This window comes from Charadrius vociferus, unplaced genomic scaffold (assembly GCF_000708025.1).
Source record: "Charadrius vociferus isolate BGI_N301 unplaced genomic scaffold, ASM70802v2 scaffold2, whole genome shotgun sequence".
NCBI lineage: Eukaryota > Metazoa > Chordata > Aves > Charadriiformes > Charadriidae > Charadrius > Charadrius vociferus.
Window position 1 is genome coordinate 2,699,216 of NW_009647595.1, and position 12,245 is coordinate 2,711,460.

At 37.6% G+C, this 12,245-nt stretch overlaps 1 protein-coding gene across 1 annotated transcript in view; it reads left to right on the forward strand.

Moving 5' to 3' along the window:
• Positions 1 to 1,058: 1,058 nt before the first annotated feature.
• Positions 1,059 to 12,245, forward strand: part of COL14A1 (collagen, type XIV, alpha 1) — a 119,147-nt gene continuing 107,960 nt past the window's right edge. Inside the window, exons 1-4 of the mRNA XM_009881035.1 lie at positions 1,059 to 1,146; positions 6,387 to 6,503; positions 7,465 to 7,608; positions 9,889 to 9,975. Of these exons, the coding sequence (XP_009879337.1) occupies positions 1,059 to 1,146; positions 6,387 to 6,503; positions 7,465 to 7,608; positions 9,889 to 9,975 (436 nt within the window). The remainder of the gene's footprint in view (positions 1,147 to 6,386; positions 6,504 to 7,464; positions 7,609 to 9,888; positions 9,976 to 12,245) is intronic.

The window sequence follows — 12,245 nt, forward strand, 5'->3', positions numbered from 1 at the left end:
GTGCTTCTATATATGTTGAATAACTGCACTGGAAAGCGTTAAAGACCAATTCAGGTAATGAAATTTGTGCTGTTCTTAATCTAGCTTCTGTGGGCAGGTAAATTACCCCTTCTGGAACTTGTTGTTTGGCATCATCATTGTTTCCTCAAACCCAACTAGTTCACCTAGGACTACCTTGAGTGCTCATACGGTGCTGCACTCCAAAGTGTTGATGTTCCTAACTGATTAAATCAGAGTAAATATTTTTGACAATGGCATTGCCTGCAAATAGAATTAGTGCTTACTCAGCTGATACCCTGCATGCCTTCTGAGCTGTGTCTGCCTTAATCACTGTAAGTGCCAGGTAGTACAACAGAGAGCACAGATTAAGTTGAATAAGATAGAAAAAGGAAAAATAGAGTAGGCTGTAGAGGACAGTGAGAAGAGGACTTGTGTTTCCCTAGAAGTAGTTCTGCCTTTTTTGACAACTGATGTGCAAAATTGCTCAGTTGAACTGATCAGTGATTATTTCACTGGGGTTATTGAGTATATGTATTTGCTATTTTATATTAGGCTTGCAGGGCAGTTATCTTTTTTTTTTATTACAAAATAGATGCTTTCTGGATATAAAGTAGATGACAGTTTTAGTCTTACTTTGTTATTGAGAGCTTCAGAGTTCTCTACCACAGGTATCTCGACAAGGTGCTTGCATACTGGATTGTATAGAAACGCCCATTTTACCTTGTTATGCATAGCAAACTCTACTTCCAATACTCATGTATGCTTTGCAGAGAATATAATTTTTCTCTTTACATCAGCTGAATTTTCAGAACTGTTGAGTAGCCCAAATAGAGTTCTTTTTCAGGGAAGATATGCTTTGGTTATAAAACTGCTGTTAGGATGAAATCTTGGCTCCAACGATGTCTATGGCAAATTCCTAAGTTTTTTTTTTTAATGGAATGCAGGTTTTAACCACACTTTTCATTAAAGTGGATGCTTTTATCTCTGCAAGTTTAATAAATCTTTTTGTTCTATGTGTTTTCAGATCTGCTGATACTGTGTGTATTGAGGGGAAGAAGATGCTTTGTCGGCACGAGATACAGAGCTGTTACCTCTTGGCTTTTTTAGCTGTCACAGCTTTCTTCATCAGTGATGCCCAGGGCCAAGGTAAGCCATAAATAAGAAGACGGAGCTTTTCACTCTGATGTGCAGAAATAGACTTTCTTATTCCAGATGCAAGTGTTACTTCCCTTTTAGTAGGACGTGGATCTGGTACTACTGAAATGAAGCAGGAGGGAGGGGAGTAGAATTATGTATTCGCGTGTGCTCTTTGAAACTAGTATCTCAAATAGTGTAAATCTTTTTGCAAATTCACGTGTCTCAAAATGAGTTATATGGAACATTTTTTTACTCTTATTTACATGAAAGTATTGATCAGAAATTGCTGTGACTGTCTTCTATGTAATCAAGTAAGTTTGAAGAACCAGCTATGATATTAAGCTTGTTTGGAATATATTATTTTTTTTCTTTGTTGGAACAGTAGCTATTATAACATGTCATACGGTATTGCACAAGACTGTTAAATGTCATAGGCTACTTCTGCAGCTTTTTTTTTTTTATTAAATCTCCTTTGTCGGCATTGAAAGGTACTGCTGAGATTGTTAGGCTTAAATACTTGTTGGATCATATTGACAGTGGTTTGACATCTAGAGAAAATTTACCCTATTGCTGGGGAAGAAAGGAGAAAGAATGCCAATGAGTTTTTATGATTTCTGAAGAAAGATGTTTCTTTCAACTTTATATGTATATAATCCCTTTGATATGTGACTTCATAGACATAACTGGGAGCAGAATTTGATCCTGGGTCTCTTCTAAAGTGTCTTGTATAATGCATTATTCTTGAGCACATTCAGATAGTGGCAACCTGAGGCTTTCCAAGTTCTCCTAAATGCAAGTAGCAGTGCTGTCCAGTCAGCGTGGCACTCGGATGTGGGGGAAGCATACCATCTTGGATGTTTGGGAATCTGCAAGCATTTTACAAGCCTCTTCCAGAACTTAGGGACACATGTAAGCAGTAGTATTTAGTGTGGGTGATGTGAGGTGAATGAAGAAATACATGTTCTCAATGTTCAACACATCAATTCTGGTCAGAAATGAGGTCCAGAAAGTTTGTGACTTAATAAGCAAAGCATATGGTTCGTCCTCTCTCTGTGTATTTCAGTCTTAATACATATGGTTAAGATTTGTGAAACAGGATTGGGGATTGAGATCCATCTCCATAAAGTTTTGCAAAATTCATTGAGCTTGGAAAACCATACTTTTCCCACCATTTTTTTTTTAATTTTGATTTAATTGGTCATATGTAAGGGAGAAAACTATCAAACTATTAATACAATAAAATGAAGGCCAGAGAGAATTTTTTTTCCAGTCATCACATCAACAGAAACTAGAGTTGGTGTACTTGATGAATGAAGAACAATACTTCCCTTGTTCCTATAGTCTTTCAGCAAGCATCAGCTGCTGAATGCTGTCAGCAGTGTGATACTAAGCTAAGTGGACTATTGCCTTGGCCCAAAATGAGTGTTATATTATTGAATGAAGTGATATGAAGTCTCTATTCCATGTTCGCAGAATAAAAATATCTCTTGCTGGACTTCAAGTAATAAGATGTTTCTCAAATCCTTTCTTTTCTCAAGGTTGCCACCCTTTGCAGTAAACTCTTCATGCAGCTTGCTGTTTACAATTGAATACAGCACTAACAGTATGTTTGTCTGTTTTAAGAAATTGTACACTCTGCCAAGGTGTAGGAAGAGCTGGTATTAGTTCCAGCTTGTGTTTCCTTTCTTTGGCAAAGATGCTCAGGTAAAGGTGTGTAATGTGACTTCTTGGAAAGGAGAATGTGTTTGGGAGACTGGAGTCAACATGTCTGAAGCTACAACTTATTCCTTCAACTGAGGAGTTACTTGCGTTGAGCTACATGGGTTTTTTTTTTTCCTCATTTATTGCCTGAATGCCTTATCAACCACATAGTGCCATCCAGTTTTTACCTGACAACAATTATTCTTTCATCACTGCTGTTTCCTCCTCATTCAGCATAATGTCACTTAAACAGCAGCAACAAAAAAATCCAGCTTTCGTCTACTTATGTTCTTATATAATACACAAAAATAGTGCTGGGCAAGAAAAATACTTTAGAATTTTCCATTTATTCATGAATTAACTTGCTTTAAGAATTTTCCTTCTATATTTAAAGATGGAAACTTTTCTTTGTGTAGCAATAATTTCCATGTGTTACTAATGTAATTGCAGTGTGTATTAACTTGTTCAATTCTTATGACAAAAGTAAATTGGAAGCCACATGGTTTAGTTAGTATCCAATCTCAGAGTATTGGATGTCTTAGAGAGCTGCACATATGCAATTTATGGTATTTTTTCCTTTCCATTGAGATACTGAATAGTTCAAAGCACTCTTACCCTAGTTGTCTGCAAGAGTCATGTATTTGGAGTGCTAATTCATCTGGTGGCATAAACCAAAGCCTTGAACTTGTCTGTATTGGGTGACTGCTCTAATGTTGCTGACGGCCATTCACTTTTGCATTCCTGTAAAACCACTTAACAAGCTCTAGCTACTGATTTTTATCAGTTAACTGACTCAGCTTGGATTCATTTTTTTCCCTTTCTGCAAGAAGTGAGATTTTGTTCCACAGACAATAAAGGTCCACAGAAATAAAGATACCCTCTTCAGGTTGGTGAATGCGTAGTAATTCCCATCAATATTTTGTTGTCTGTTCAAGTGTTAGATTTTTAACTTCCTTAGCTATATGTACTTTTCTATGCCAGAAAGTTAGTCTTTGCACAACTAAGACACAGTGGAGTATCTGTCTGGTCAACAATTCTTTTCTTCGTTATCGTTAACTGCTGTGTGGGAATGTGTGTTCCCCTGCGCTGCCACCTTTGATACAAGAAGTATCCAGTGAAAATTGACTAGTTATGTAAAGACTATTCTGGCACAAACTTTTCTAGTCTTTCACGTTGTAACTCCGTAGTAAACAGAAAAACTTCTGGTGATTGTGTCCTTCTTTGCTTGTAAGATCTGTGATTGTTTTTTAGGGGCTCCCAAAATTTACCTGGTTTGGTGATGGTTAATAGCAATTAGGCCGGAACTATGCTTCTTTGTTAGAAGGTGCTTTTATAAACTGCTAAGTTGAAAATAGGATGGAATGGAATGACAGGGGAAGGAAGAAGATGGCAGAGAAAATGAACTATGACATTCTAAGACATGATTTTATTTTTTTGGTCAATCCTTGGTGTTTGTTGCTCTCTGCTCTGCCTTTTAATCCCCACACAAATTTACCACTTAATCCTAGTAAAATGTGCAGCATTCTTACACTTGCATACTGTAATTTTTCAAAAGTTTACTTGCTATTCCTTAGACAAAATAAATAATAAAAGGAATTGCATATTTTGCAAACTTCTAGGTATGATTTATCACTCCTGGTTCATTTAGCCCCAATTAATTGTGATTTATGTATAGCTCAAAGACAGAATGAATCTTGAGTATGAATTAAAAGCTGTAATCCATAACTACAGTCTGCTTGGCTTTCAAAACTTTTTGCCATAGTCTTTGTCATTTTATTTCAATTATAGCATGCTGAATGTTCTTGCAGAAACCTGCCCAGCAAAACATTTTACAGTACAAGGGCCAAATTTTCAAAGAAAAGATTTTGTATTTGCAGTGATTCCTGCACACACTCTTCCTTGCAGCTTCTCTTTCTCTAAACGTCAGGGAGGTGACAGGCAGTGTGAAGATGAGGTCTGACAAGATTGTACCCAGCAACTGGGGAAATGCACTGTTTGGGTATAAGCCCAGTGCTGCGAATCAGAACAGTTTTGTGTGTGGAATTGGTGTGCTACCTGCGGTTTCTGTCTCCTTGCCTCTCTTCAGCTTCTTTTCTCAAGTCTTTGAGAGTGTGGAGGTGTTATTAAGCTGTTCTTGGTGCTTATGTACTCTCTTTTCTGTGTTCTGGTGTTGAGTCCCTCAAGGCAGAGAACTACAGAACATGCCTTTGCTCTGGTAAAACTGTCCCTTATGGATTAAGAGGCTGGATGCAAGGGAATACATCTCTTGTATTAAACATCCATTTTTAATGTTAGATGGCTTTAAAAAATACCACCCCAAATCTCAAAACTACAGCCTGCCTCCTTCCTTCTCCTTTTTTCTTTCCCCAAACTCTTGGAAAAAGAAGCACGTAGGAAAAATTAATCAGTTCAGGACAGGTCTTTGGCTGCTGCTGTTGCCAGAGCTGCATTGACTGTAGCAGGTCAAATGGAGAGGCCAGAGACTGTTGGATAGCACATTCTGCCTGTTGACTCAGATGCTCCTTATGCGCCAATCCTTAAATCTCCTAAATATCATGAGAACTATTGGCTTATTGTATCTAGTGGACCAACAAACTGTGGAAGTGGGCATAGTAAATTAAGAGCTATCTAGGGCCCTGGGGCAAAGAAATTGCCACTTCTTGCCTTCAGATAGTTTCCATTATTTCTTGGGCTTAGCAACAGAAACTTTGAGGGCGGTAGTGGCAGAGGCACCAAGGGTTTGGAAAGTGAAGGAAAAAGTTCAGGGGGGCTGTGGAGGTAGTGTGAAGAGGAGGGGTGAGGTTGATGGAGGAGTTTGCTAAGCTTTTCTAGCACTGTCTGTTGCTCAGCCTCTGGATTGCTTCCCTGCCTGCCTTTCCGTTTAGATGAGTTAGTTCTGATTCAAACATATAAAGATTTCCCCTTATTGACAGCCTTGGATACCACAGGCTGCACATCAAGCCTACTAGTCTTGAGACTGAAGCAGTGATTGCAGCTGGACAGGTGTGTTTGCTGCTTAGGCCAGGTTTGCAAATTGAGCAGCTGATGTTCCCTCTGCCTCGTGCATGCCTATCTTGGTTTCTCTGTCTTCACAAGGCTTTGAAAATTTGGCCCTGACTGACCTTAAATGTGGGGAAACTCCCACAGTAATGTGAGGTAAAGGAGGCAGGTAATGCAGATTGTCAGTGTAAGCAAGGAGAGCAATTTTAATTCCCATATATTAACAAAGAGCATTTTTATTACCAGCTTTGCCTGCTAATCTAGAGTCTTAACATCTAACACTGTTTGTCTTACTGTCCTCTGCTGTTAGGTTGTTAGTTTGTTTTTATAAAGAGATAAATAAAAGGAATGTCTGAGGGAAGTAGTGCACCTGGGGATGTAATTTTACAAACTAATAAACTGATGTATGTGACATCTTGAATAACTTGCATCCTTTATCATTAAAATTTTGTGTTGTCCTCCTATATGTGTTTATTTTTATGTTTGTTTAGAATTGGCAATTGCTTTTTATTTGAATTTAAAATGTTGTTTTCTTTCCCCACTTGCAGTGTCCCCACCAACAAGACTAAGATATAATGTAGTCAGTCCTGACAGCGTACAGATCTCTTGGAAAGCTCCCAAAGGGCAATTCACTGGATATAAGCTTCTTGTCACTCCAAGTTCAGGTAAAACAAAAGTTTGTATGTTCTTTTTTTTAAGGTGAAAGGGCTGTCATCCTAAGGCTGAACAGCTTTTCTGTGGCTAGTGTCCTCTGTCTTTACCTTTTTCTAGTGGTGCGTAAGGAAGTCTAGGAAGTGTTCAAGGGAGAACACAGGAACCCTGTTTCAGTCAGAGCTTTGAGGTGGATCTCTCTGGGCCTTCTCCCATAGTGAGCTCCCCAGAAAAGACCAAAAAGACTTTAGACCAAACTTAAAAAAAACCCAAACAACTAACACATCAAAACCAACCAAACAAAAAATCCCAACTTTTAATTTTTTTCTGAATGAAACCTTGACATGTAAAGATAGGCAACAAAGTGGCTATCATCAAGCTACCCCTGTAGAGGTACTACTTCTGTACATGTTTAAATTTACATATAGATACACTTTTAACATGCATTTAAAATACATATTTATACATCTGTGTATACAATCTGTAAGTATATGTATACATATAAGTGTTTAATATTTGTTTTTGTACAACTTCCTTGCCCAAAGGAAGTAGGCAAAGAGGGTGTTCAGAGATGATATGGGTATGATGGGGTCAGAACTGACAGCTAATTACAGAGCAGTGTGAAGGCCTGTGGGTATCACGTTACCAAACTTGACAGCTTTTTGTCAAATGTTTTTTTTTTTTTCTTAAAAGTTTTGCTGGACACTGTGGCTATTCCATGAGGCCTCGATACAAAGGATGATTGATTGATCTTGGCGTGTTTCTGTCTAAGAAAACTGTCCACGTCTCTGGTCAGACTGCCTGACTTCTTGCTTTTTTGGGATGCCCTCTGGCCTGGCTGTATGGATAGTCCCAAAAATGGGAACACAGGTCATTGTAGTGCTTGAGTTAGTTTTAAGTCATTACATTTACTGTTCTATAAGAAAACCAAACAAAGTTATGTATTTGTGCATTGTTTTGTCTTTTCTCTTACAGGTGGAAAAACCAATCAATTAATTCTTCAAAGCACTGCAAGCAAAGCAATTATTCAAGGTCTTATTCCAGATCAAAACTATGCTCTTCAGATCATTGCATTCAGTGAAGATGAGGAGAGTAAGCCAGCACAAGGCCAGTTCAGAAGTAAGTCTCTTTTTATGCCTGACATGCAGAATTTATCAGATGTTTAATGTAACTTACGAAGTTGTAACAAAGTCTGACACAAAGGGGGACAACAGAAGGACAATGGGTGACAGCTGCCTTCTGCGGTGGAAGGCTAATCAGAGCCACAGCTTTTAACTGGTACACATACAGCTAGAAGCCTGAATTGATCCAGTCACTCTTGCACAGGAGATTCTTGCTTTGGGCTATCTTTGTTTGCATTGGTTTGGAATCTCTTTCTTCCCCACTCTGTTATGAAATTAGCCAGTATCTCACAGAAGAGAACCTTCAGTGAGTGGAAACAAGAAGGGAAGTGCTATATTCTGATACGTAAAAAATTTCCTTCCCTTCATCCAACTTTTAATTAAAAAATTCTTATAGCTGTGCCAACTGGCAGCTAGTTGCTAGTTCAATGATACTATGAAAGGTTAAATTCTTACTGGTCTTCAACTGTCAAATATTTTTGCAAATTATGCTTAAGACTGTTTTTTTTATCTGACCTATACATACTCTTAATGTCTATATCGTAATGACATATATGTCATAGCTGATTTGTTTTGATCTGCATTTTAAACAGATCAGTTAAATATGGACAGTGGAGATTTGGTCGATAAAGATAAAAATGTGACAGTCTGGGAGTACAGTTGAAAGCCTGCTGAATTCCCTTGACACTGAATTTTTCCCACTGTTGTAGCTAAGCCACCTTTCTCTTAAAACCAGCACAAGATAAAATATGCTCACTGCTTGATGTGGTGTGTGTCAAAGTCTTTCTAGCTTTTCATCACTGCAACTGTGTTTACTACTCTAAGTCCTATCTGGGTCAGGAAACCCATAAACCCACAGATTACTTTAGCATTAAAGAGGAGCCCACAGAAAGCTATACCAACTTCTGTAGTATTAGTTGTGGCTGTTTTTTAAGCTACCTCTATTCTTCAGGAAAAGTAGAGCTGGCAACTTGGTTTAAGAATATGGGGGTTATGTTCTGTTTAGTATACCGTTTCTATGCTGCAGGTGAAAACATGTAGTACTTAGTGAGGCTGGAGTTTCATTTGACAATATGATGCCTTGCATGAGTAAAACCAGATACAGCGAGTATACAAATCTTTCTCTTTTGCTGTCCTGTATTCTGTTTTTGACCCCTTCTCTGACAAGTGGTTGCTATTTCTTGAGGTGAAAAAAGGTAAAACATAAAATGCTTTGAGAATATCCTCTGGTTTAATGCATTGGAAGTATGTTTTTAATGCTGCTGAGTTGTAGCTGATATACAAATAATTCTCAAGCCTACAATAGAATTTTGTTGTTAAAAGAATATTACTCTTTATATAGCCATGTATACTTTCTTATTCTAGTGCTGCTTTTAAGTTATTGTACATAGTATGTAATTAAAGATAACTGGGGAAAGGGCCTGCTTGGATGAATGTTGGTCATAATCCAGGCCTACATAAACTAAAGATTTTAATTGGAGTAGAATTTCATTTTCTATGAAAGATATTCTCTGTTTTATTCTCTTATCTGTTCCTGGCCACTGCAGACAGCTGAGGCATTGACACCAATTAGTGTTCTAAGGAAATTCTGAAAGGACTTTTTTTTTTTCTAATATATGACTTTAGCAATGATATTGCCAGTGTCTTTCAGACTATGAGTAGAGTGATACTGGCTACTAATGTAATATTAGGAATTGCTAATCAAGCTAGGTTCTGCTTAGCTGTTACGAGAGATTTGGGATATAATAAGGGAGGTATCCCACCCACTTGTGGGACAGGAGACTGTTGAAGTCTGAGCTTTGGAGCAACTTTGCTGTCATGGGAGTATTTGGTGCCCTGAATACAGATTTGGGCATGGGATCTAAGCTGATTCTTTAAAGAGGATAATGCAACAGCTGGCTCATGTGCTTTTGTGTTGAATGACTTGAAGTGGAACTCTGCAATGCTGGACTTTCCCCAGCTAGCTTTGCCAATTTTCTGGACTATATTTCCAGTGCCGGATCTTGTCAGCGTGGGCTTAGGTGCTGATGTCACTGTATTTGGACTCTCCTGTGTGAGGAGAGTCATTTTTGTGAACTTTAATGATGATAGAATGGGGGAAGATTCATGAAAAGAATAAACCCAAAGGGAGGGAGGGAAAACTCAGTAACAGTTACTTGTTACCTAAGCATATTGCAAGACGTTGCGTGCAACTTCTTTACCTGGGAGAAGAAAACTATATGCTTCTGACTGCATTGTTTCTAGTTTGATTGATTATTTCCCCCCCCTTACTTTTCAGTTAAAGATATAGAGAGAAGAAAAGAAACAAGTAAATCCAAGGTGAAGGATCCAGAAAAAACAAATGCGAGTAAACCAGCTCCAGAAGGTCAGATCATAATACATAAGACTTGTGAGATATTCTGAAAATAATCAGCTTTTTTTTATTTAACTTTGCCGTTGTATAGATTTTCTTTAAGTCAGTACTTTAGATCTGCTTTCCAGGGTTAAGTTAAACAGAAGGGAAAAATCAGTATTTTCAGAAGTATTGGACAGTTGCTGCAACAGAGGTATTGCTTTTAGTTCTGTGTTCTGTTTTACCACTTTATACAGTAAGCACTAAATGCCACCATGAATAGCATAAAAGCAGTCTTTGAACATGCATTAAAAAATCGTGTTGTCTGTGCTTCCCCATTGAGTGCACTTTAAGTAGTGAAAGAATTGCACGTGGGCGTGTGTGTGTATGTATATATGTAAGAATAATTTCATATCATCTTGGCTGCAAGACAGACTTGCAGTATTGATTCCCACCTAAGGTCAAATTGGTATTATTGTATAATCAGGTGCATAATAACTTGATAACTCTGTCCTAATGTAGGTTATATATATGAAAACATTTGAATTATTTTGAGGGGAAAAGGAGGATTTCATTTTGTCTGGTTGCAAAAGCCAATCTTCTGGTGAAATGTGGTATTGCTTGTCATGAGAAGCTCATCTAGCATGGACAGTAAAATTTATTTCAAGCTTAGAATAACAGGAAATAGTTATATTTTAAAAATCAAAGAGCATCTTCTTTATGAAGTAACCCCAACAGTAGTTATTCCCTTCAGTGGTTATTCATGATGTACGGAACAAGCACAGATGAGAAGAGCTTGATACGACCTTAAATAGTTTCTTTGTGAATAAATTGTACAGTTTCAAGGATCCCATTTCTCCTGTCTGTTTTATCTCTGTCTCCTACTAATGCAAGTATCCAAGACCTCACCTAAAGTTCCTTGAAGCCCATGCAAATTTTTCTGACTTCAGTGGGTTTTTCTTCTTACCATACATACTTGTGTCATGTTGTATTTGTTAACACTATACAAGTCTGTTTCCATACAGCATTTCTCAAGCAGAAGCATCCTTGAATTCATTACATTGGGTGCATTGGGGAAAATGTTAGATAGTATTTACAACACTTAAAGAAGCAAGTTATATCTGCTAGTGTATGATGCCGTAGCAGATAGGTGATCTTTCTTTCGTGTCTGGGGGAAGACTGAGTTGGAAGAAGTGAAAGAACTAAAGAAGGAAAATTTGATTTATTTTCTTAATGAAGGACAAGTGATAAAAGTTTAAGGACGGAAAACTGAGCCTGTAATAGGAAAATGTTGATTAAATGCAGACAGAGGAAAGTGACTGCCAGACTGTGGGAGAGGATTTATGCTTCTTCATGGAGTAGGGGCAAAAATACAGTTAGCAAGAGGAGATGGGGTCTGCAATCTCTTCTTTTTAGGGTTCTTGTTTACTTGCAAAGTCTCTAGGTCAATGGCTTTCCTCCTCATTGCACAACTTTTTACTCATCTAAACTTCTTAAGTTGTATTGGGGCAGTTTGTATCAGAGAAAAATATACTTCTGTCTAGAACTTCTGAAGAGCTGTTGCCTTATGCTTACTGTAGCAGGTTTTACTAGAACCCCAGGGTATATATTTGAAAGAAAAGCAAAACCTACAAAATTCTTGATCAGCAGAACTGACCAAAAAGAAAAAATGCTATGCTATTTTTTATGAATTCTTGATTTTGTTTAGCCCTATTCCCAATCCAGACCTATTTTAATGTAAAGTAATAGACTTTTTTCCTACTGTCTAGCTGTTGCATATTTCTTCCCTTTGCACAGTATAATGATTATTCAAAGTGATGGAGATTCCAACTGAATGACTTCAGTGGGAGTAGGGTGAGAGTCCAAGTAAAAACGTTTTGCAGAAATAACAGCATCAGCAAAAAGTGCATAGCTGGGATAAAAGTGAATTCAGAACTGATACACAAAGCATAATTATATCAAAACTTTCCTAGTTTAATATAGAAAGACTTTTCCACCTCAATTTGAAATTGGATAAAAAAAAAAGCCAGGAAGTCTGTGAAAGAAATGGATTAAAGAAGCAAGAGCAAAATTTTATGACAAAACCATGAAGAATAACCTGATCTTCTGCAGATGTTTGACAGGAAATTATGTGAGTATGACCAAATGAATTCAGGCCAGCAGTTAATTGGTTTCATAACAATTTAGTATACTGCTAAATTTGATGGATTTAATGGCAACTCTGATACATTCTGTGCCTGTGTTATATTGTTGATCAAGTTGGTAAGACCTTAAGAGTTAACAGTACAAAAGAAATCATTAGG